At 43.9% G+C, this 26,909-nt stretch overlaps 1 protein-coding gene across 1 annotated transcript in view; it reads right to left on the bottom strand.

Annotated features, from left to right (window-relative positions):
- The window catches only part of CSMD3 (CUB and Sushi multiple domains 3), an 819,154-nt gene that overhangs the window by 89,082 nt on the left and 703,163 nt on the right, over positions 1–26,909 (bottom strand). Inside the window, exons 52-55 of the mRNA XM_084851442.1 lie at positions 18,463–18,636; positions 14,472–14,645; positions 11,348–11,533; positions 6,616–6,789 (exon numbers count right to left, since the gene is read on the bottom strand). Of these exons, the coding sequence (XP_084707568.1) occupies positions 6,616–6,789; positions 11,348–11,533; positions 14,472–14,645; positions 18,463–18,636 (708 nt within the window). The remainder of the gene's footprint in view (positions 1–6,615; positions 6,790–11,347; positions 11,534–14,471; positions 14,646–18,462; positions 18,637–26,909) is intronic.

The following is a 26,909-nucleotide window of genomic DNA, read 5'->3' as shown; positions in this document are numbered from 1 at the left end:
AAACACAGAATGCCAATAGAAACTGACTGCGCAGTTAAGGAATGCCTCCTGGTACAGTGCTGTTTCAGGAGGTGCTGGAAACAACACCGTTCGTGCCTGTCTGACCTCCAGGGGCAGGGAGTTCCAAAGAAAGGCGGCCGCCACACTGAAGGCTCTTCTCCTGGTGCACTCCAATCCAATCCCATAGGTCCATGTGGAACCATCAGGAATATGTAGGGATGGCGGAGAATTTCTCCATGAATCTCCAGGAGGCCAAATGCCAATGAATTTGGCCCCCCGAAATTGGTGGTGAAATTCTCCGCCCCCCCGCCCCCCCCGGGATGGGACTTACCTCTGTCGAATGTCCCTCTCGGTGGCGGGTCCTGGCGGCGTTTTGACGGTGGCAGTGGCCGGTCTTCCGGCCGGCCGCCACCGCCGCCATTTCCCCGTAAAGTTAAAAAAAAAAACACGTGATAGGCTACATAACGATTTACGTAGCCTATCACAGCTGGATTTTCAAAGTCAGCCGTGATAGGCTACGTAAATCTTTACATAGCCTATCACGGCTGACTTTGAAAATCTAGCCGTGATAGGCTACGTAAATCGTTACGTAGCCTATCACGTTTTTCCCCCCCAATTTACTTTTTTATTTCGTGACCGGGGAGACGGGGCGCTCCCCCCCGGCCTGAATTTCGGCGGCGAGGGATGGGGCGCCTCCCCCCCGGCCTGAATTTGAGCCGGGAGGGGCGGGGCGCCTCCCCCCCGCCAAGAATTTCAGGGGGAGAAACGGAGCGTCTCTCCCCCCCCCACCGAACACAGCTGCGGGACCAGGTAAGGGACTTTCGTCCATCCTTAGGAATATGCTCTCCGATGACGTAAGTGACTGGGCAAGTTGGTAAGGGAGAAGGTGCTTTCTCGAGTATTTGCTAGTTTTCTAGCAGTCTTACCATCTAGGTGTGCCTTCATCAGATCACTGAAGCATCACTTCAAATCTGGGCCTGGGTATTGCAGAAACCATGCTGTGGAAGCAGTTCTATACCTACTTCTCTGTGACTAAGCCCCATTAAACCCAAAGCGGCTTACTTCTGTGTAGGTATGTATAAGATAGTGCTGACAATCAGTAGTATTTAAACATTTATTTATTATTGCTTAGAGCATGAATAGCTCCTCTGAAGAATCTAACAAACATTAATTTAAAAAACTATGAAAATCCATACACAAACAATAAATTCATTAACAGCATTTAGCAGCTTAAGCTATACTTCATAGAACAGCAAAATAGCTACCAATAGTCTATTTATAAATACAGTTCAGATCCTAAACGCTTGCCAGAAAAAGGCTCGGTGTAAAAGCTATAGGTCTCTTAACCATAGTTAACATTCAGGACTGGGCCACTGCCTCGTGCTTTTCCAGTCCCCATCCCCCCACCTCTTATCTGCACAAATTCTTCCCCCACCCCCCTTGTCAGTGTCAGCAACACTGCAGCATTATGTCTGCTCTGACATGAACCATGGTTAACACTTGCCTGGTATCACTTTTGATCTGCATCTGAAATTGCATTGCAAATCCTGATTAAAACTAACCCTGGTTAACACTAACCAAAGTGAGTATAAGGAGACTGGAGTAAGTATAGGGATTCATTGTTCATTGCTAATTTCTCAACCACGTTTAAGTGACAAGAAGTATCACATCAGCACTGGGCCTGACTAGGGATGTCAGAGAATTCCACGACGGATCTCGGTGAGGCCGAATGCCAATGCAGACTTACCTGGGGCGGATGTTCCGGACGGCGGCGGCTCCAGCGGCGGCTTCGGCGGCAGCGGCTGGTCTTCCAAATGGCTGCTGCCACTGCCATTTGCAGTCTGTGTCTCCCCCCCCCCCCATAGACGTGATAGGCTACGTAAAGACTTACGTAGCCTATCACGTCTGGGTTAAAAAAACAACAACAACGTGTACACAAATGGCGGCGGCTATGGCCGCTGCCATTTGCATTCCTTATTTTTTGCCGTCTTAGTCTACGTCAATATTTAAGTAGACTAAGACTAAGAAAAGAAAGGGGAACGCAAATAGTGCCCACTACGATATTTGCGTTCCCCTTTCTTTTCTTCATCTTAGTCTACGTAAATATTGACGTAGACTAAGACGGCGAAAAATAAGGAACGCAAATGGCGGCGGCCATAGCCCCCGCCATTTGCATACGCGTTTTTTTGTTGTTGTTACCCAGAGCCCTCCGTGGCTGGAAATCCAGCTGTGGATGGCCCTGGCCTGGGCCTGGCCGGCTGCTCTGCGGAACCACCGTGGAGCACAGCCGGCCATCAAAGATTCTGGGGGGGAGGACCAGATCGCCTCCCCCCCCCCCGTCGAGGATTCCAGGGGGAGGGATGGAATGCCTCCCCCCCACCATGAACAGAATCCATGAAAAGGTAAGTCACTTTCATACATCCCTAGGCCAGATGGTGTGAGCTTTACATTGCTGATGTTCCTGAAGTTCAATAAAGGGGCACGTTGCCACACCTCTGCCAGAAGCTTATTCTTCCAAAATTTCAACGTTTGCTTCTCTCTGCCACCACCACACCAATCTCCTTGAACAGCAAAACTACTGAGCAGGCTACTGGCTACCCCCCTTAGGGAACATAAATGGGACAGGCAAAAAGCTTCTGCCAATATAGCAATGTAGATGACACTGGAGCTATGGCAGCAGGAAAACTGGCTCAGTTTCCAAGCCAAAGGAGACTGCGTGTTGAAGTCAGAAGGGCTATTGTCTGCCCTGGACTCCCTGAAGCAGTAATCTGTCATTTCACACTACAAAGGCAGTTAAGGAAAGTCTTCCTGCTAGTCATTTTTAATGAACAGATTTATGTCTGCCTTTTTATAACTACACCATAGATCATAGAATGTGAAGGGAATATTTCACAAGGAAGACATATATCGCAGATGCTTTTCAAAGACACAAGCCCTAATATTTGAGTTACTTTCAACACAATAAAAATAATGATCCCAGAGTGGGTGACTTCATTCTGGGACAAAACATTCTAGTCAAAATCCAAATTAGGAGTTTGAAATTTCGATCATACAGAATTTCAATTACATTTATTATTCTGTGAGTCTGGAAAGTTAGCGGAACACATTTTCTAAAAAAAAAACCCATCAGGGCAGTGTGTTAGGATGTCAGATATACCTGTTAGCTAAGCATTACAGACCCCTAATCACATCTTTATGATGTGATTAGGGAAGCAGGAGCAACATTCTGAGAGGGCAAAATCTGGCAGATAGCTAAATTTTGATCTGTACATTGCAAATAGGAGCTTGGGAAAGTCGAATTCCAGAAGTATCCTTAACTTTAAGCAGTTTTCCCCAGTCTGGTACCATCCAGATGTTTTGGATTTCAACTCCCATCAGCCTCAGCTAGCATAGCCATTGGCCAATGATCAGGAATGCTGGGAATTGTCCTCCAGATATTTTGGACCTCACCAGGAAAGGCTGACTTAAAGGGATCGTGCCCTATTTTTAGTCAGGAGGTACTAGATCTGTATGCAGCTGCCCCGGTGAAAAATCACTAAACTGCCAGTAGCAGCGTTCTCAGAGAAGAACCTTCTGGCTTCTGGCCCTGGACTGACTCTGCTCAGCTGACTGGAAACTGGATCATCCAGGACAGGAAACAGTATAAAAGGCTTTCTATTCCAGATGAACCTTGCTTGAGCTTTCTGGAGCACCAGCGTGCTCCTGCCACCTTGGTTCTTCTTTGGTTGTGAGTACTAGTTTGCTCTTCAGTCCTGCCTCCTGACTTGCTCTTTGATCATGACTAGGTTTCTGGCTCACCTCAGAAGGTTCCTGCCCACAGCCCAGTCCTGACAATTCTGAAGGCGCTTGTTCTGGCACGCGTGCCTTGTGCTTACCCTGGACATGATGCGGTAGAGGAGGGAGTGGTCATTATGAGCTGTGGGTAATTCTAGGGATGAGTCCTCTGAGTCAAAGCAAGTGGGGAGGTTTATCTTCTCGGGAAGACAGGATGAAGGTGTTGTTGGCCCTTGAGCTCCCTTTCCATGGGAGCCTCTTTCCTATGAATCATGTTTCCTAAACTCAGTCTTCCCCATCCTTCATATCATCAGACTCCTCTTCTGACAGTGGAGGTCTGAGTTCTGGGCCATGACAAGTGATGGCTAATGGCTGTTCTGCATTTTCTGTAACACTCTATGCATAGTGAAACACTACTCCTCCCTGCAGAACTTCACATTTCTCCATAGGAATTAAATTAGGGGTGAACGAAAGTCACTTACCTTTTCTCGCAGCTTTTTCGCGGTGGGGGGGAGCGCTTCGCTGCTCCCCCCGCGAAGTTCAGGCCGGGGGGGGGAGGCTTCCCGCCTCGCCCGGCCGAAATTCAGGCCGGGGGGGGAGGCTTCCCGCCTCGCCCGGCCGAAATTCAGGCCGGGGAGGAGGCTTCCCGCCTCGCCCGGCTGCGAACACGAAAGTTAAAAAAAAAAAAAGTCCCCTGATAGGCTACGTGACGATTCACGTAGCCTATCACGGCTAGATCTGGAAAGTCAGCCGTGATAGGCTACGTGAATCGTCACGTAGCCTATCACGGGTGACTTTAAAAAAAAAAAAAAAAGCGCGTACGCGAATGGCGGCCCCCATAGGGAGCCGCCATTCGCGTTCCTTATTTAGTTGCTGTAGTCTACGTCAATGTTTACGTAGACTACGGCGAAAATAAGGGCAACGCAGCAACTAAATAAGGAACGCGAATGGCGGCTCCCTATGGGGGCCGCCATTCGCGTACGCGCTTTTTTTTTTTTTTAAAGTCACCCGTGATAGGCTACGTGACGATTCACGTAGCCTATCACGGCTGACTTTGCAAATCTTGCCATGATAGGCTACGTGAATCATCACGTAGCCTATCAGGGGACGGTTTTTTTTTTTCTTTCATTGCAATGGCGGGGGCGGCAGCCGGTCGAAAGACCGGCTGCCGCTCCCGCCCCGCTCGAACACCGGATGAACCGCCAGCCGGACCCGCCGCCGGGAAGGACATTCAGGGAAGGTAAGTCCCATCCCGGGGGGGGCGGGGGGCGGGGGGGCGGAGGATTTCTCCCCGAAACTTGTTCGGGGGGCCGAACACGTTGGCGCTCGGCCCCCCAAAGTTTCGGGGAGAAATTCTCCGCCATCCCTAGAATTAATGTCAACCATTCACTTATGTAGAAAGTAAACAGTTACATTTAGGGAACCTATTGGGGTTGATGCTAAATCTGTCCATTGTCTGTGTTGATCATTGTCTCTGTTCCTTGTCTATTCATTGAAAGTCAAGCCTGGTCCTACCTGGATTATTCTGTCCTTCATCTACATAGCCTGAGACTGGTGTCAGGGTTGGATCTCAGCCCATAGAGTCCCAAAGCAGCTCTGTTTCTGAGGAAGAGATACAATCCATGGGAGAGGAACCCGCTCACTTTTCAGAGGCACAGCTGGAGGGAGACCCCCCCCCCGCTCACATTCCTGGGAGTGACAGTGACCCTGGCATGGAGAGGGAGGGAGAACTTGAGCTTCTAGACGCAAGGCACAGAGGCAAGCGGGAGGTTGTGGGTGCCGAGAGGAGGTGCTCAGCCAGACTGGTGCGACAACAACAGCTGCGCCCCAAGGCCGCACAGGATGGGGGAGACTCTCCCCTCCTACTCCTTAAGTCCAGAGACTTGCCACACTTTTCTCCAAATGGAGACCAACTGACGTTCCTACGCTTAGAATCCCCTGGTTGGCTGCTCCTTTGAGTTTTCCACTCAGGCAATCAGCATCTGTAAGTGTCATTAGGTTGAATGGAAATAAAGCCTTGGAAAAGAGCCCTTTTGTCTGCGTGTTGATTCTGGCTACTTGAGGATTTCAGAAGGCAACAGGGGCATTCCTAACAACTGGGTTCTGGTCATGCTAAAGTGTGACAGAACGTTGAAAGCTTGAGTAGACAGACAGATGCCCATTTACTTGATGACTTATTGATAACCACCTTGATATCGTAATTCTTTCGTTTGAGTTTTGTGTCATACATTATTTTAGAGCAGGAGGGGGCACCTTGTGGCTCTCCAGATGTTGTTAGACAGCAACTCCTATCATCTCTCATCACTGGCTATTCTGGCTAGGGCTCATGGAAGTTGCAGTCCAACAACATCTGGAGGGTCACAAGTTGACCACTCCTGTCACTGAAAGCCCGTCTCCCCCAAGTGCTTTCTGTTAAACTTATGGGTTTATCAAAAGTGAACATATTACATCTATACAGGGCAATGCAATCAAACAGTTTGTCATTCTGCATGTTAGACCAAAGCAAATAAAGAGAAGGAAATAATGATGCAGAAACACTCCATATGGAATTCAACATCCTTCTCAGTAATATGTAAATAGCATAGAATATAAATATTCATCACCAACTGGTAAACTGTCCTATCTCACTGACCATTTATCCTTCATGTTAAATGTTATTAGAAACCTTCCATTTCCACTCTTGGTATTCTTTGTGGAACTTAAGCTTTGGCAGCAGCTATATCTTGTGACTGATATTTAGTTTGATTTTCTAGTTCCTGAAAGGCAAACAAGTTCCAGCCAAAACTAATTCAAGCTTAGAATTGGTTTCAAAAGCACATTCACATACTTTAAAAGTGGTACCTGAGCAATGAGGCATAGATCCACTCCAATGTCCATTTAACTGACATGTCCGAGATGGCTGTCCTATTAGTGAACGTCTTCCTGCACAAGAATAACGAACAGTCGATCCAAATGTATATTTCTCTCCAGACAGGATCGCATTTGGAGGAATGCCAGGATGACCACAGTCAATCACTACGATGCATAAATATTGGAGAAAAAAATTACATTACAATCACAACTCTATATTCTTCTGTTTGCCATCACCATATTTTAAAAGCTTTAGTATTAAATAAAAAATGCAAACCTTGCATCCCTATGTTTGAATCTCTCATATAAGTGATTTAACAATCTATTGGTGTGTGTGTGTGTGCGTGTGTGTGTGTGTGTGTCCATGCATACCAATCATGATAGGCTAATGAATATCCATGTACATTTATTAGCATAACTATCCTGACTTGGCTAAAGTGGAAAAGTCAGAAAGAATAATATACATATTTCAAGCCTGTTTTAATTATTAATTTATTAAGCCATATGACATGGAGCTGCTTTTGAAGGATTTCCTAGATTTCTGAACACAAACAGAGGATTCCAGTATAATTTTAATTATGGAGAGATGATCAGAAAAGGTTCCTTTCCAATCCTTTGTACTTACCAATAGACAGAATACTTAATCTTATATAGATATAACACATTTCCTTCTCTCTCCCAAACTGGGAATTACTAACAAAGAGGGTTTAATTTCAGAAAATAGGTATGCAACTATGGGATAGAAAGGGAACAGTGTAGTTTTCTAATTTCATATAACAGAGCATTGACAGTCACTGGTATTAGAAGAGCAAAGATGCAGCTACATTTTAATGCTGGGTAAGCAATATAAGCTGTTCCCAAGAGGGCTATATTTATCAACCAATTTAGGAGGATCATCTTATATCATCTTCTCATCTTGATAACGCTTGGAACAATTCCACATTTTCCTTAGAATATTCCCTATTTTTTAGCCTAGACTTCAGAAACAAAGATGTGTTTTGGCCCCTTAAAACTAACTACAAGATTGTGGAGAACAGAATTACAAGTTTTTGTCTCATACTTCCAATTAATCCTCTGTGTCAAGGTCCAATAATGATAGATCTTTGGGATGTATATTCTCTTAAAACATAATTTCACTACCATTTGGTCTTGTTCTGTGTAACATTATTGAAAATATCTCTTTTCTGGTATGGTACCATCTGGCATTTCCCCTAAAACACAAGTTAACATTTACAGAGATTAACATGTCTAGGTGAAATTGCTGAAAAAAACACCTTCTTGGGGATTAAAGTGAGCAAAGCTCAGTAGGGCTCCTCCTTGGAAAAAGAAAAGTAATAGCAAACATTTATACAACATCTTGCAGTCACCATGGAATAAATATAATAAACCTCTACACATCAAGGATTCTGGCAAGGAGCCCCCTGAGCACCTGTCTTTTCAGAAATGAACAACAGTCATTACAAAAGGCTTGAGATTTGAAGTTGTTTCATACATTAAGAAATAGCAAAGCTGGGTTTGACTTTGACACCCATTGTAGATCCAACAGGGAGCTGCCTGCAGCCAATCTTGGCTCTTGCATAATAATACACTTGAAAAGCCTGTGTTGGTCGCATTCACATATTACATTTCTAGGTGTATATTTAAATCATTTTAAGTGGACACTTGGAACAAACACACCATAATGTGTGGATTGGCTCTAGGATTTTTCAACATGTTTTTTCGGAGATAAGAGTTTCTAATTTAGGGGAGAAAACAAAAAAGGAAACCAGAATTTTCCATCTAGATGCCACCAATGTGTGTTTTTATCCTCAGTGGAAATGAGCTAGCTGTAAGTGAAAGGGAATATATTTTATATCATGGTAACATTACTAAAATGGTTTCAGCACTGAAATGCCTGTCCCAAAATGTTTCTTTTCTATTTTTTTTTTTTTAAGTAATGAGTTAGCCATACAAAAGTAAAGGCATTGCTTTGCTGTTTAGGCCAACAGGCGCCTACTCAATGATGACAAAGGAAAGAAAAGGATGGGTCTTTTGCTCCATTTGGGTATAACACTACTATCCACACTGATAATATATGCAGAGAGCAAGAGAGAATAATCCCCCATACACCTGCAGTCTTGAAGCAAAGAGGTTGCTGAGATATGCAATGGGACACAATTTTAAAGCAAGGTTTAATTGCATATGCTTTGTCTGCCAGGCCAAAGACTTTTCACAGGTTATCAGTAATACATAACAGAAATTCCTTCTACTCCCAGTTAGTCATGAATAAAAAGTGTTGCCAGACAGAGACCATTAAAAGTAAATAACTGGCATTGTTAAGGAACACTTACAATTGTAACTCTGTGCAATGGCAACTGTATTCCTCTGAATGCATTACAGGATGTAACATTTTGGCCTGGTTTGCACGATCACTGCGGCCCACTGTGGCTTAAATATTCAATTATTTAAGTCATGATGGGTTGTGGTATGTGCAGGTGGCCATTTTGAATATTCAAGTCACAGTGAGTGGTTGCTGCATCTTATAATGACGTCTGAACCCAGCGATGGTGGGTTGTTGCCATTGTTAACAAGTCACCCACAACCCATGGGCTGTTTTGTGGTTGGGGGTAGTTTCTAATCATGGCAACAACCCAACTTGTGCCAAGTTCAGATGTTACAGTAAGCCACGGTGACCTCTGGCTATGGCTTGAATATTCAGAATGGTCATCAGCATGTGCCGCAACCCACCATGGCATTAATAAGTCATGGTGGGCTGCGGCGATCATGCGAATGGGCTCTTTGTCTAGGACTCTGAATGCCTAAGTTTATTGCTATAAATGACCAAAGAAGAAAGGAAGAAACAATTCACTCAATAAGTTCACAAGCAAATGGCCAAGCACACAGGTTTCAGTCCAAGGAGGTTTAGGCTAAGGCAGGAGTGGTTAAAATCCAGGCAGAGGTCAGAACACAGGCAGGCAGGCGGGCGGGCAGGCAATGAGGATCAAGCAGCAGCAGGAGTAGTCAAGGTAACAAGCAAGAAGCCAAACACAGTGAATCAGTCAGGTACGTTGCACAGTCCAGAAGCAGGGTCATTAGGCAGTCCAGAAAGTCAGTAAACAGAGCATCAATCATAGCACGCAGTTCAGGAGGCAAGGCACATGGCAGAGGCCGGATGGACCAAATAGTTCCAACACTGGCTGGGTTTCTAGGGAAGGCTTTTAAGCCCAAAGCCAGCTGGACCCACCCAGAGCTCAGCTGCAGTAATCAGAGCTCCCTTTCTAGAGCCAAGTCCTGAGGAGTCGCATTGTCCTGAGGAGATCTTTTCTGGGGGACAGCACTCCTTCACACAGGAGCCCTACTAGTCTGTCGCTTCAGGCGATGACGCTCTTGGGGGCCAGAGGGTTGCTCAGCCTCTCCCACTGCCTCAGAGTCAGTGTCTTTTTCTCCGAACAGGGATGGCTCTGCAACCGCTTCCACCGAGGGCTCGGGCTCAGGCTCCTGTGGCTCTGGTGTCAGTCTCTGGTCTGGGCTACCCTGGGCTTCTGGGGCCTCTAGCTCTTCCTCTGAGGAGGACTCATCCAGATGAGGCAGGACAAATAGTGTTTTCCTTGAGCATAACCAGGGCCTCCAGGGTAGAGATACACCCCCCCCCTCACTCCACCAGTGGAATCCCTCTCTGCCTGTGGAAAGGTGCCTCTCCCATTCCATCTCCTCACTGACGGCTGTCAGAGGGGGTCAGGATTGCTTTGTACTGGACTATGCAATAATATCAAAATAACTAAAGGAACAAAAAAATAGATAACTGTTTTTAAAACTGCCAACCTTTCATTATTTATTATAAAGGAAAATTGATTGTAAATGTACTTAAAAGTGATTTTTCTGTGGTATAAATGGTAAAAAAACAAACAAAAACCTTCAGAAAGATCATCAATTGGATACCAGTTTTCCTGATTAGGATGCATCCAAGTCTTAACAAATACACAAAATAAAGTAGTCACACACATTTTCTCTAAGAAGGAATTATACCTAAGCCCAGGTATAGGTATATAAATAGTTGCCCAGAAATTTTATTGGAAGACAATGATGCATATTTTGTGGCAGCGGAGAAGAAACAGGAGGCACAGGGATCACACTGAAGGGCCACAACATTCCAGAAATAATTCAGTTGAGTAGATGGTGGAGGAAGGCAGACCATTCCAAATTTCCTACCAAGTCACCACATCTTTGTAGGACAATAATATTCACAAAAGCAGTACAGATCACTGCATGTCAAGATTTCACTCATCTATTTTGCTGCGTGTACAAATGCTGGGGAACTGTAGCAACTTGTGTCTGATCCTGCTTACTTTAGCTAGAGGCTACGCAAGCAATGTTTACTCATGGTAGAGCTGTTCCAGCATTAATGCTAAGAGACAGAGGTACAGCTTAGTAAGTCCCTGGTTCAAATTCACTAGGTCACCTTAGCCAAGCCATTCTCTCTCAGCTTCAGTTCCCCCTTCAGCAATATGGGGAATTTTGACTTACTTCAAGGGGATTGTTGTAAGGGTTACAATAATGGATATGTGCTTAAAAACGCTATACAAATGTTAAATACTATTAATACTACAATTATTACCATCACGATGATGATGATTACTACGATGGTGACCACTATTACTATGAAGATTACTACTACTATTATCATTATTGTTATTACAATGATAAAGATGATGATGAAAAAGAATACATATTCTAAAATACTTACTAATGCATTCTGGCAAAGGTTTGTCCCAGTGACCGTTTGGCTGGCAGACTAAAACTGAAGATCCAAATAAAAAATATCCAGGATTGCAGTCATAAAACACTACTGTACCATAGGTGAAATTTCCATGTTCAATTTTACTTTCTCTTATAGAATTTGCAGGGATTCCTGGATCAGAACAGTTGACCACTGAACAGAAAACAGTAAACATGGATATCACATATATATTTCTTTCTTTTTTAAAAAAAATACTATGAAGACATGCACAATAGCAGAAATTAAATTTGACTTCTTGGAAAGAAATGGATATTCAGTATCCATCTAGCTCAATCACAGACTTCACAGTATTTCTCAGTATCATAATCTCCTAATGAGAGTCACCTTGGCACATTTACAAAAGATCAGTAGGTGAAAAATAAAATACATAAAATAAATGAGACTTCAATCCTATGCAAACATTAATGTGAATAAGCCTTATTGAACACAGTGGGGCTTACTTCCAAGCAACCATGCACAGGATTGCACAGTGATAGCACACAATACTTAATAAGGAGCAATTTGTACAAACCAATTTTGAAGCTAATAAAAAGATTGTAGGCCATCCATTTATGGTGGCTGTATTTTACAGTTTGCCAACCATCAATCTGGCTTAACAAAAATAACTATGGAACATTTTGAGCATATCTGTGCTTTCTCTCTGTGGAATGGCACCCTTGCCAGAAATGTCCTAATGCATACAATAAGTTCACATAGTCCTTTCTGTGATTTTGCTGGGATTGAGAGCTACTTCTCCCACTACCCTGAATATAAATTCTATATATAGGCTGTATGCAATGCCAATGACTCCGGGCTGTATTACAGTGCAATCCTATCTGTGTCCTATACAAATAGCCCCACTGGGAAATCTCCAATACTGCCACTGCGCCTCTGCTCATTCTGTTGTGCCCAGGGGACCCCCTGCTAGCACTTCCTAAAGCAGCCCCAGAAACAAGCAGAAACATTCATTTCCAGACTGGGACAGGTCAGCAGAACTCCCTTCTGCAAGCTCGGCTGTCCTGCCCCATTCTGGAAATGAGTATTTCTGCTCATTTCTAGCTGCTTCAGGAATCGCTTGCTTCCCATTGTGTAGTGGTGGGTCCAGCTAGCATGTGGACAGTGTTATATACTGCTCATTGAGTTCAATGATACTTACTCACAGATGGGTGAGTATAGCTGGGGTCCCCAACCTTTTTGGACCCATGGGCACAATTGGGAATTCGAGAAACTGCTCTGGGCACCTCCACAAAATGGCACCAAGGGAGGATATGGTTAGTCTGTCACAGAATGACTGCCATGGTGGCTTGGCTGGTCAAAAGTGAGCTAAAGAGGCTGTGGGGAAAGAAATGGTGGGGCTAAAGGGAGGGAGAAATAGCAAGGCAAAGGGGTAGAGGGGAGACAAGGCCAGAAGCTAGGAAGGGGAGGAACAATGAGCTAGAGGTGGCTGGGGGGGGGGAGATAAAGCGAGGCTAGAAGCTGGGAAGGGGGAAATAGCAAGGCAAAGGTGTAGAGGGAAGAGAAAGACCAAGGCTAGAAACTAGAAAGGGAGAGAAAGAAGAATGCCCTAACATTTTCCAAGGTGTTTATTAAAAAAAATATTTTGGAGGTCCCTGCAGGTGCCATGGTGCCAGTGGGCACCACGCTGGGGACACCTGGATTATAGTATTGCAGTCTTATTCACTACTTTCCTTTTCCAAAAACAAGTGAGTGGCAGTAAGGAATAATGGATGAATCTGGATCTCATTCACATGAATTTGGAAGGATAGAATGGTAATAAGGCGCTCATATGCTTTCGTATTTGACACAATCTGTGAGTATTTTGTACTCACATATTTGTCCATCAGCAAAATTCAGTCTGCATATTTTTTTAATTGAAAGACACAGAAGCAATATGTTTCATGTGATATACTGATAGGTCTTCCCTACCCATTATGGTAAAATCTGTACATTTTATTTAGAGGGGGGTTGTTGGCAGCTTTAAAACATGGAACATAATCTTTGGACTGCCTCAAGTGGAATGTCTATCACTTGGGTAGGGGAGCAGATGATTTTATCCACAAACTGAAAAGGGAGAAAAATACAGGAAATGAACAGCAATGAATGTGAGATATGTGCCAGAAACAAGAAGTAGAGTACTAGATAAAAGAGAAATGGTGCCAAATAGTGGCTTACACACTGCCTTTGGCATGGATTTTTGTTTTTGTTCCTTTTGCAGTCCTGCGAGTTTTTTCTCATTATGAATGTTGCTATTTTTTTTTTCTGTCACTGTGACAGGAACCTACTAGAGGGGATACATTTAACTTGATATAAAAACAACTTGCAAGCTTGCAGTTATTTGAGAAGTTTGGCAGTTTTCAACAGGCAACAACAAGTCTTCATTAATTTTAATGCTAATAGATGTAAATGTCATGGTCTTCAAAGCAAGAACTAGGTTTAGTACCCCTTAGTAAAACAAACAAAAGGACATGATTGGATTATCTTTATCAGGTTGTTGTTCGAATCTACCTTAAAAATATTATTTAAAATTTTATGTCTGTAAGCTGTTCAAGAACAGCCAGTACCAATCCTGGGTCTCTAACCGTTAGAGCAAGAATGGTTATAATATTACATAATATTGTCCTGTACTCCAAAAGTGATTTGTCATTGTTAGTTAAAATTCCAACCAATACTCATATATTAGATGTGAGGTAAAACAAACCAAAACAAACAGCACTTTGAAGATAAACTTTCCAGAGAGCTTGCTACTTAAGCTATAGCTCCAGGCAGATAAGGGGAAACAAAATCTCAAAAAAGAAGGCAAACTTATTAAGTAAAATGATTTTAATGTTTTTAATGGTTTTGCATTCTGTTCCATCTTGTAACAAAGTTTCAGGTTTGCAATTCCTGTCTGAAGGAAAAAAGAATCTGTAGGAAGAGAATGTTATTTTTGAAGCCAAGACAAGGACCTTCAATCTTCAAAGGATTTTTTTACCCATTTCAAATAATAGTGTTTTGTTTAAGGTGCCTAGCACAGACATGAATTGTACAGGCTTTTTTCACATAAAAAACAAACTTGCTTCACAATATTACAACACTTTCTTATGAGTACTACCTTTGCATATTGGTGGTGGGTGACTCCATTGCCTGTTTGCCTGACATTGGGCTTTTGTCGGTCCTTGCATGACATAACCGGTGTTACAAGAAAATGTCACAATGTCATTGAAGTTAAAACCATTTCCACTTGTTCTTCCATAAATTGGACTACCAGGGTGACCACAGCTAACAGCTAACATCAGAAACAAACAAGGGAGAAAGCATATTGTTATCGTATTTTACCATACTGTGAAATCAATTAATATTTTTGATTGAACAATAAAAATATCCTATTTTGAGATTCTGGGGAGAGTACAGATGACCCTGTGCTAGAAGGAGGGGAAGGTGTTAAAAACAAACAACCATGTGCAAGTCAAAGCAGTAGTTCCCAAATGTGTTGACATAACCTAATTTGTAGAGATTAAAGACCTTCAGAGGTTTAGACAAGAATTAGGAAATAAGGCCTAAATGCTGCATCCAGCCTTCTAAAGCTTTCCTCCAGTAAAGTTTTCTGCTTTCCCAAATCCCTTCAGAACTGGCAATATATTTTTCTTAAAACTTGAAAATCTGATTAGTGAATTACCTGTCTAGAATAAATGTATTGCTTCATTGATTTCAGCAAAATCATCTAAGAGATTGTTTAGTTATGAAATCAGGTGCTTACATTTATGATGTTAAGAGTGCTCGAAGGTGACCACCTATCCAATGCAGGGCAGGAGAAGTGTGGAGGGGATTGTCCCCTCCACGCTTCAGCCACCCAACATTTATGGCTAGACAGCTGATTTCGGCTCTCTAGCTGTGGGGCCTCAAAGCGCGGGAAGTGGCAGCCGGATGACAAAGAGGATGTGTCGTACCAGCATTTCTGACTTCCCTGCCCTGGCATGCCTCCAGGAACACCCCGTTTTTGCCGCTCCGTGCTCCTCTTCCAAGTGCGGAACGTGGGGCCATTCCGTGCTGCCTATGAGGCAGCACAGGATAGGGAGGTTGGCTCTCATGGAACCAACCTATCCTATGGCCATCTAGCCACTGACTAGCAGCCATAGGACTGTGTCATAAGTTGGATTTAGAAAAATAAATAAAGGGACACACACCCCCTCACCAAAAACCTACTCAGTGTAGACTAAGCATGCTGAGTGGTAATGAAAATTCATGTAACTTTCATCCATTTCTTAGTATTTTCTTTGCAACCTGAGAACAGATACATCGAAATACTCATCATTGCAAACTAAAATATACCCTTAAAACGTTACCATTCAATAATGCACAAAGTCTAACGAAGTGTTACAAAGTATTTCCAAGTGAAAGGCCATCATTTTGAAGGTTTTGATTTACATAGGGTGTTGGTTTAATATTTGTCGCTACTCTACAATGTAGTCCCGAATGGATTGTACTATACATTTGAACACAATAGGTTGGATCCAGAGTTCCTGTGGGTGGACGCTGATGGTACTGTAACAAAAACAACAATTGCTACAAGTCTGGATTACTTTTTGATCTTGCAGCTAGCCTGGCCAATAGAAGATATATCTCAACCTATTATTTCTCTCTGTCTCTCAAACTATTATATATAAATATCTCAGCCAACAGGGTTATTTATTGAAGGAAATAGTTTCAATAGAAGGCAGTTTTCTAAAGTACCTGAGACAAGAAAATGGCTGGTTTCAATCCCACTACAATATAGTCTATTTCTTTATTAGAAAACCCTTCATTTATCTATAACTTTGTAGATGTGAGAGTAGGTCTTCTATGCTAAACTCACTTATTAAGAGTAAGTTATACAAAACACAGTGGGATTAACTTCTGGGTAAACATTGGAGGTGTTAAGCCCCCTGTCCCACTTCAACTCAGAGCCAAATATTGTGGTTTGGAAAATAGCCCACTTTTACTCTGACCAATTCAGAGTTGGTTCGCTTTCACTCAGTACCAAACCCGAGGCGAGGTTCAGAAAACCAAGGCTTCATGCTTCCCATTCACTACCATGGGAAATAACCCCCCCCCCAGCTATAACTTTTTTCTCTTGTCAAGAAGTGGATGATAGTTGCAGGTGATCATCCCTGCCTAATGTCAGAAAAATTGGCAGGGCAGGGGGGCGTTCTGCTATGCATCTTTATATTTTAATTTATTTTAAAGAGGGAATTGCTGATTACTTTTTTATTTATTCACAGAAATGGATGGAAGTTGCAGGGATAGTTGCCCCTTCTGGGGGATAAAGCCTGCCAGATTTTAGAATGATAGCTGCAGGGATTTTTTGTGCAAGAGGCAGAGCAGACTTAACATTTTGAAGGTCTTCAAAAGGAAACACACGTATCCCCTTATGTTCCTTGTGGACCACTGTCCTGAAAATGACAGACAGCCTAGAGGTGCCCTTAAGAAAGAAACCTGAAAAGTTTCAGAAGTATAGGTGCAGCAGTTGATGTGGGGGAATTCTCAATTTTTGCTTTCTCTACCCGTGCCCAGTGTGTGTGTGTGTGTGTGTGTGTGTGTGGTATAGGGATGTACGAAAGGGACTTACCTTGTCCCGCAGCTTTTTTCGCGGTGGGGGGAGGTGCTTCGCTTCTCCCCCCGAAGTTCATGCGAGGGGGGGGAGGCTTCCTGCCTCGCCCGGCCGAAATTCAGGCCGGGCGGGAGGTGCCCCATCCCTCGCCGGCGAAAGTCAGGCCGGGTAGAAGCACCCCGTCTACCCGGCCGCGAAAAAAAAAACAAAAACAACCACCCCCGTGATAGGCTACGTAACGATTAACGTAGCCTATCATGGCTAGATCTGCAAAGTCAGCAAATAGCGTTGCCATTATTTTCGCCGTAGTCTACATAAATCTTTACGTAGACTCCAGGGACCAAATAAGGAACGCAAATGGCGGCTCCCTATGGGGGCCGCTATTTGCGTACGCGCTTTTTTTTTTTTCAAAGTCACCCGTGATAGGCTACGTGACAATTAACATAGCCTATCATGGCTGACTTTGCAAATCTAGCCATGATAGGCCATGTTAATTGTTACGTAGCCTATCACGGGGGTGGTTTTTTTTTTAACTTCCCTTGTAATGGCGGCGGCGGCAGCCGGTCAAAAGACCGGCTGCTGCCCCCGCCCCTGACGAAGACCCGACGAACCGCCACCGGGACCCGCCGCCGGGAGGGACATTCGTGAAAGGTAAGTCCCATCCCGGGGGGGGCAGGGGGGCGGCGGAGAATTTCACCGCCGATTTCGGGGGGCCGAATGCGTTGGCACTCGGCCCCCCGAAGTTTCGGGGAGAAATTCTCCCCCATCCCTAGTGCGGTATGAAAATGACATACAGCATAGACGCTTCCTGAGGAAAAACACCCGAAAGTTTGAGATGGATGGATGGATGGATGCTAGGGATAGGGAGTTATGATGCTTGAAAACCAGTTTAAGGGTTTTTCATAGCGAAGTGTGGTGGCACTGGAAGAATGGCCAGTTTACAGTCCCATCCTTGCCCTCCTCCAAATCACAGTGTTGGGAGCCCGTGGTAAACATGTCCTAGGATTAGGAGATGGACCTCTCTCAGTCACTCAACCACACTCCCTCCTTCCCTTCCTCTCCCCTTGTAGCGTTAAGAGAAACAAAAGCAAAACATGCTATTTGGAGACATAAAGTCTACGAACGCATATCATATTTGAAACACAAGTCAGTAACAAAGCCTCAGCCTGAAGAGGTTTGGGTTCTATTGGCTTGAGTGGAAAGCTTGCTTCGCCTTGGTACCAAACAGGTTTTGACCAAAATGGCCCAGTTGTGCTCAGGTTTTGAATGTTTTCTGCATCCGATGCACATCCCGAGTAAATATGCATAGGATTTCATGATGGAAAAGGATTTTAAAATATATGTGTATTACATTTATGTATATTATGTATATTACATGAAGCAGAAACGAATTAATTGGCCTTAAGGTTCAGTATAATAACTTTATAACCCTGTATAACTCTATCCCTTCAACAAATTAGTAAAAACAGAATATATATCATATGAGCCCACTGTAACCTCAGCCTTGCTTACTTACGCACACAGGATGGAAGCTGACCAGACCAGTTGTGATCTTGCTGGCATATTCGTACAGAAGAGCCGATGAGTCTAAAGCCAGGATTGCACTGATACACAACAGTGTCTCTGTAGCCATAATTTTCTCCAATTACTTGTCCATTGACTATAAGATCTGGAATTCCACAGTGGCCTGCTAAATAAGGTACAAAAATTAAGATGGTTAAAAATCGGAGCACCATTCTTAGATTTACCAAGTAATTATTTGCTGTTTAGTTATTATATTTATGTTCCAGCCTCCCGCCTTGGAGCTCAGGATGGCATGCTTAATCCCCCCTGCCCATTATTATTTTTTTTTATTTAAAACATTTGTATCCCGCCCTATATCATTGTATCCCGCCCTATATCATACCTATATCAGCGTACAGATAAAATCAATTTAAACAGTATAGACAATAAAAAATGTAGGGTGCAATCCTATGGGGATAGGTGGCCACCTCCAAACTCGGAGGCGACTGCCTGTCCAATGCAGGGCAGGAGAAGCATGGAGGGGACTGTTCCCTCCATGCTTCTCCTGCCCTGCATTTGTGGCTAGACAGACAATTTCGGCTGTCTAGCTGCGGGAAGGTGGAGCGGGGGAGGAGGCTCCTGGATGACACATAGGATGCATCGTACCAGCATTTCTGCCTTTCCCGCCCTGGAACACCCCCCGGAATGCCCAATTTTGGCTGCTCCATGCTCCTCTTCCGAGCATGGGGCTGTTCCATGCTGTCGCTGCCTACAAGGCAGCACGGAATGGGGGGAATGATGATTCCTGGAAAACCACATATCCTATGGCCATCTAGCCACTGACTAGCAGCTGTAGGATTGCCTCCTCCAACAGTTAAAAACATATTAAACCATTAAACAAGCTAATACCAATTAAAATATAAAACAATAGGACAGTTAAAATAGTCTGCTACTTTAGGGAATGCATTTAGCCCTCAAAGGCCGTGGTAAAAAGCTATGTTTTTACTTGGTGCTGAAATGAAATCAATGTATGCACCAATTGGGCCTCCATTATCTCACTACAACCCTGTAAAGTAGGTTAAGCTGGGAGATAATCAGTGGTCCAAGATCACACAATGGACATGTTCACATGATCATTTTCAGCCAAGGTGGCCAGCAAGTTTCATGACTTTCTTAGCTGAATAAGAATAGTGAGAACCAATGCAGTAGAGTGGTGAGATGCTAGCAAGTCAAATGCAACCCCATTTCTTACCATTTAACTCCATTTCCTGTGGTTTGAATAGGGACAAAGGGTTAATCAGCACACCATTGCAATGATGTCTGTGTTATCCCCTCACAATGGCTGTATGGCAACTGTTAAGGTAATTATCATTGTTCTGTACTTTTTTGCATATCAGTTCCCTCTGACATCCCCCCACCCCCCAGCTTGTGTATATAGATCAACCAATCTGAAGATGACACTTCATGCATCTGATGAAGCGGACAGTGTCCACGAAAGCTTATCCCAGAATAAAGGAATTAGTTAGTCTTTAAGCTAGGGATGTCTGAACTCACCCCCATCTGGGTCCTCCGGACTCTTAGCCAGCCCCTGCCCCTGCTCGCCAGTCCCCGGACTGTGCACGAGCCTCTCCCACTCTCAGCAAGCAGCCCGTACTCACCCCAGCAGCCTTGTCGAGCTCCACAGTCACCATTTCTAAAAAAAAAAAAATGGTGACCATATGCTCATATTTTTATGTGTGAAATGCACATTTTTGCAAAGGCACATATTAGCATGTGTACGAAAATGTGCATTTTTCGTAAAATATGCATTTTCGTGCATACACAAATATGTGCATTCACAAGATGCACATTTTCGTGATCGCCATTTTATTTCTCAGAAAATGGCCACCACGAAGCTCAACAAGGCTGTCAGGGTGAGTGCAGGCCATTCACCGAGCACAGACGGGGGGCAACCAGGGGCAGAGGCTTGGCAAGTGCGGCTCGGGGGTACGGGAAGGAGCAGGTCCGCTGGATTCCTGGACTGAATCGGGCGCCCGTGCCATCCCTACATAAGCTGCCACAAGAATCGTTGTTGCTTTTGCTACCTTACAAAGATGTTGTGACATTAAGATGGGGGTAACCTCCATGTAGGTTGCCGAGAACTGATTTGAGGAAGGATGGGATATAACTGCATGAACAGAATATATTTAAAAATGGTACATCGACATTTAACCTCAAAGCATCCCCTCTCATCTTGCTGCATGTGGCAAACTACAGACAGGTACTAACCTGTGCTTACTGAATTTGTTGGGGGCAGGAGAAAAAAACCTCAAAAATGGTAGGGATGCCAGAGAATTCTGCCACGGATCCTAGGGAGGCCGAATTCCAATGAATTCGGCCCCCTGGAATCCATGGTGGAACAGAGCAACCCACCCCACCATGCTGCGGAAGCCCCCCGGAACGGAGCCTACCTGGCTGCGGCTGTGGTGGTGGTGGCTCTGGCCACTGACGGGCTGCAGCCGCTACACCGGCCGCCATTTATGTCCCTTTGCTGAGCCGTGATAGGCTACATAAATATTTACGTAGCCTATAACGGCTCAGCGAAGGGACGCAAATGGCGGCCACAAGTATCTGCAACCACCATGTCCTAAATCTAGACAAGTGGAGACCCAGATATATGGAGTCCATTTTGTTGCTAATACTTCAGTATGTAATATTTCGTAGTACTAGACACAGAAGTTGGCTGTGGGTGAGATCATCCATGTAAAGGCTCTTTAGGGTACAATCCTAAGCATGTTTAGACAGAAAAAAAAACTCCTACAGCTCCCAGAATTCCCCATCCAGCCATGCAGATTGGGAAATGCTGCGAGTTGGAGGACTTTTTTTCATCTAAACATGCATAGGATTTGCACCCTAATCATCTCCAGGTTTCCAATTCAATCTGTTCACTAAGGATTCAAGATAAAGAAATTCAGAGAAATAGGAGGTTGCATAAAAATAAAATAAATGATATTTCCTAACTAGCTTTATGTGGTTATTACTTTTACAATAAGTACAGCACTGATTAAGTGAACACTATCCTGCTTACATGAATCCTTTACTGGATACTCCTTGGGATGGTCAAGGATGTTGTTTCGCTTCAGTTTTGATAAGAATTTACCAAAATTTCCACAGTTCTTCAGATTTGGGATGGAAAGAAGAACTTGAAATTAAAAATAAATAAAAAGAAAGCAAAATGGATGTGGGAGACACTGAAACTGACATATCTGTCAATCCAAGTCCAGGGCTTTGAGTGCTTAGTTCTTAAAGGTCCAGGTTTGAATCCCTGTGCATCCAGCCATTTGTAGTCCTGAAGTAGGGTTACCACCTCTTTTTTCTGACAGGCTGTTCATCTTTAACAGCGATATGGCATAAAAATACAACATGGTGTTGTTGTTCACTATGCTCTTCATCTAAGGAACTCCTCCAGGTGCTTCCTCTGAGGGTGGCTTGGAGGGTGGCAACAAGGAGAGAGCCTTCTAGGTGGCAGCCCCCCAATTACAGAATGCACTCCCCAGTGAGTAGGGATGTACGAAAGTCACTTACGTTTTTGCAGGTGTGATTTGCGATGGGGGGGAGGCACTCCGTCCCTCCCCCCGGAATCCTCCCTGGCTGGCTCCGCGGAGCCGCCGGACAGGGCCATCTGCAGCCAGAGTTCCGGCCGCGGCTGGGCTGCTCCGGCCACAAATGGCAGCCACCATAGCAGCCACCATTTGCATCCTGCCAGGCTGCCATGATTAGCTATGTATTTACGTAGCCTATCACGGTAAAGGCAGCCATGCAAATGGTGTAATGGCCGCCATTTACATGGCTGCCTTTCCGTGATAGGCTATGTAAATACTTACGTAGCCTATCATGGAAAGAGCAGTGGCGCAAATGGCGTAGTGGCCGCCACTTGCGTCCCTGCTCTTTGCCGTGATAGGCTACGTAAATACTTATGTAGCCTATCACGGCAGCCTGGCAGGACGCAAATGGTGGCCGCTACAGCGGCTGCCATTTGCGGCTGCAGCAGCCGGCCAAAAGACCAGCCGCTGCCGCTGGAGCTGCCACCGCTGCCGCCCCAGATAAGTTTTGTTCCGGGGAGATTATGCGGGTTGGCGGTGGGTGGGAGGCCGTTCCACCATGGGTTTCGGGGGGCCGAATGCCAGTGCATTCGGCCTCACTGAAATCCATGGCAGAATTCTCTGCCATCCCTACCAGTGAGGCCCACCTGGCACCAACATCAATATCTTTTCAGTGCTAGGTTCTGGTACTGGTACCTTTCTCTACTCCCAGGCATTTGGCAGCATATGATAGGTTTTTAATCAGGTCATGGGATATTGTTGGGTATGTGTATGTGTGTCCGGTGTCTGTTTATATGTTTGCAGCTAAACTAGGGATGTCATGAGCACCCAACTGGGTCCAGGTGGACTCCCTTGTATCCAGCCCCCTGGACCCCGCTCAGGGAGCCGTGGAGCATTGCCATGCATGCTCATTGAGCACTGCGCAGTCCGGGAACACCCCACAGCCGCCCACTCCATGCTGCCATTTTTATGCAAGACTGAGGCTTTGTAATTTTTGTATATTTAATGCTGCACACAATGGTGGCCGTACAGCGCCATCTCTGCAACGTTATAGGTTTAAAGGGGCCTTTACACCTCTAATGTTGCAGATATGGCCTTGTATGGCTACAACTGTGTGCAACATTAAATATATGGAAATAATGGAACTGCCATCTTGCATAAAAATGGCAGCTTGCAGTCAGGGGGGCACTCACAGACCACTTGCAGAGCCCTCCAGGGCTCACACCTGGCCTAGCAAGTGGGGGTGAGCAGCAGTGGTGACTCGGTAAGCGCCTGCACTCAGCGGGTGCAGGTGAGTCCGTTCATCCCTAAGCTAAACTTTGATATATATAGCACAATACTGTATTTTTAAAAATTCTAAAGTCTTTGTAAACTGCTCTGCATACTGCTCAGTCTTTGGAAACTGCTCAGACAGCTTTGACTACTGGGTGGTATAGAAATGTAATAAATGAAATGAAACGAACGTGGTCCTCTTCATACTGGGACTAGCCATACCTCTGGAATTTGGCCAGTGCAGATGGGTAAGGATTTTATTTCAGTTTGTTTGTGATAAAAATACACCAAAGTTTTCATATTTTTTCATATTCAGGATGGAAATGTTTTCTTTTTAAATCAGATCATGGGAGAAAGTGAAACTGACAGATTCTTTTATCCCTCCTTGGTGGGGAGCAGCAGAGGTCACCCAGGCAAACAAAGATGTAGACTCAAAACCAAGGTTTCCAGAGGAGTTATGATATATGACTGACAGTGGGCAGGCAAGAGGAAGAATCTAATCAGATAGGGCTCTGGGGTTTGCCAGATCTGGCAGTAGTATGCAGGATGACAGCACCTGGCTGCTCAGGGAAATGGCATTTGGGGAGGTCTGAACATGAGGAGCTATCTTTTCCCCCCTCCTGTTGGATGTTCCCTGGTATGTACTCAGGCAGGCCTCAGTCAAGTCTGAATGGGTTAGGCTAAACATACATAGGGCAGGTTGTATGTACAGGCCTCATCCCCTACGTCCCAGTGTACAATGGCTGTGGCACCTCAGTTCAGACCTTCCCGTGTTGGCGCAGGTGCACATGTACACCAACACGCGCACACACACACACACACACACACACACAGAAAAATGTCATACTCTGCTCATCATTAAACAATTGTCAAAATGAATGGTGATGGAGGTATATATCCTCCATTTGAAGGGAATAAAGGGACAGGATGCATTGCTGAAAGGGAGGGGCTGTTGTGAGAGATCTCATTTACAGTCATTTCCATCACCAAGGAAACCGTTCTTTTTGTCTGCACGTCTTGAGGAATGGCTGTCTCATTATGGCACAAAAAAGGAGATGCACAAGAAGAATTTTAAACAATGGCAATAGTAGTAGTATTATAGATAATTGGTAATTATTTACTTCATGGGCACTCCATCCTGGCTTGTTTAATTCCCTTCCATTTCATTGACTTGGAGCAGATTCTCTATTCTTGTAGAGTAGCAAGAAGCTTTTGCCTTCTTGCTTCTAAGATGTCTGTGATGAAAAGAGCCTCACAGTGCCAATTTTACACTGTTAAGAATGCAAGAAACACCCACCACTGTAAAAACCTGTTGCACATCACACATTTTATGGCCCTTTTTGTTGTTAATGGTCTTCCAGTGCTTCCATTTTTAACTCTTATTTTCAGGGCTATGGTCCAGATGGGAAAGAAATGATTACCAAACTTTGAAACTACTCTATCTGGAAAATTGATTCAAAAAGTTATTCAACTGTTATTCAATTTAAAACATAATTGCTCTTAATTATTTCTCTGTAAGGCAATAAATCTTTCCATACTCCTCTTTTTTTTTTACAATAGAATTTTTTCAGGACTTTTACCTCATGCACCTAAGAAAGGTTTGTCTTTATTCAAGGAAAAATAACAAATTGTTTTGTTTGGTAATACAGAGATTGCATTGTCCACACACAGAAAGTAACAATGTTTGTTACAAACGTGCCAGTCTGGATAAACTTATAACAGTCTGGAATGAGGCCAAAATGCTGGTCTATTTTTTCTATTCAATGCATGCTTTAGCCCAGAAAATTCTTTTCCATCAAGTTCTTTTTTTAATGCATATACTATACTTCTCAACAACAACAACAAAGTGTGGTGGTTTAATACACATTAGGTTCAAAAGAATGGTGGGTGGAAGTTGTAGCTTCTGGAGTAGCTGTATTTCAAGACAGCAGCAAACAAAAAAATATGATTTCTCAAAGCTACCAAAAGCTTTTTAGCAGGAAATAATTACAAACGTTGGTTACGGGGACCAACCGATAAAAATACAGTATCACTGCTAAGTGCTTATTTTGTGAATATGACCCCCCAAGTTACAGGAAGCCAAATTCTGGCTGAACATCAGGAAAAACTTCCTGACTGTCAGTGTTAGAGCAATACAACAATGGAACCAATTTCCAATGGAACAATGGAACAGGTGGGCTCTGCCACATTGGAGGCATTCAAGATAAAGCTGGACAGCCACTTGTCAGGGATGCTTTGACTTGGATTCCTGCGTCAAGCAGGGGGTTGGACTCGATGGTCTTATCAGCCCCTTCTAACTCTACTATTCTATGATTCTATGATCTCCATATTGGCAGATATAGTGTACTATAGTGCCCTATGCAGGTATTCCTATGCAACATGGGCATTGCTAAAGTAGGGACACAGGATGTCCACAAGCACGCATGACCTGCTTCCAAATATCCTTGCACCCCTAGCTATGTCAAAGATCTTTGCATGTTGAGAACAAAGATCTGAATAGGAGCGCATTATCATGTCCAGCTGTGGGGCTCACTTTCATCCTGTCCCCACTGTAGCTATACCTGTGTTGTGGGCAAACACCTGCATAGCTCTTAGATGTCTTTTGTTCCAGTGATGGGAGAGAAAAAAGTGCTGGAGGAGGAAAAGACAATGTGGACCTATATAGGACCACCCTTTGTTTATTGGGGGCAAACGTCTGTGTAAAAGATTTGTTGAGAGACAGGGATGAACTACATCAATTAGTTGTATTAAATCCCTAACACCCCTCCAGAAGCACACATTGAATAATCTTGAATGTAACAATGATCGGGATAGGCAGAGGGTTTGGAACAAATTCCCTCTCTACCTTCCAAATCCATGATGAAAAGAAGACCTGCGGTAGCCTTGCAAAAGAACTCAATAGCAAGACTCATTTATTTTACAGCCTAGATAGCATACCTTGCCTGTCTCAAATATTGACTTTTCTGTGTCATTCTCCACACTCGTTCCTATATTCTTTTAGTATGATTATAGACTTGCCTGATGCTTCCCTGTGAAAAGTCCATGATAGATGGAACCTTTAGGGGGAGGAGTGCTGCTATTTTTCCCCTCGATCACCAAATACGTATTTTTACTAGGAATGCTAACATTCATCACGTTTTTATATTCTGAATTCATTTAGTTTTTAAATGTTCATTTTTAACTCCTACTACAATGTATCTTTGTAATGATCATAATAATGATCTTTTTCTGGGGATTTGTTGTCCCTTGGGATTTCTATCTCTTTGTTATCTGAAGGGGAATGGGGAATATAAAAGCATTTTAGTACAATAAATAAAACCAAAGTTTACCTTTTCTTTCTGCCATAAAATTTCAGTTAGAATGGCTGTTTTAAGGTGGCATCATTCAGCTTCACATTGATATTTTTGATGTTAACTGTATCAGTCATCTATTAATTACATTAATCTATGTATTATAATCTATTATCTATGTATTTATGAGGGTTGGGCTCAGTATACATATTAAAGGTGGAGGCGGCCAACTATCCAATGCAGGACGGGCAGAACACGGAGAGGTTCCTGTCCTCCATGCTCCGGCCTCCATGCATTTGCAGCTAGACAGCTGATTT

This window comes from Heloderma suspectum, chromosome 4, assembly GCF_057233095.1.
Source record: "Heloderma suspectum isolate Gila_16-S chromosome 4, 16-S_ref, whole genome shotgun sequence".
In the NCBI taxonomy this organism is placed as follows: Eukaryota; Metazoa; Chordata; class Lepidosauria; order Squamata; family Helodermatidae; genus Heloderma; species Heloderma suspectum.
Note: the sequence above shows the minus strand (reverse complement) of the source record. Positions and strands in the feature narration are given on the sequence as shown.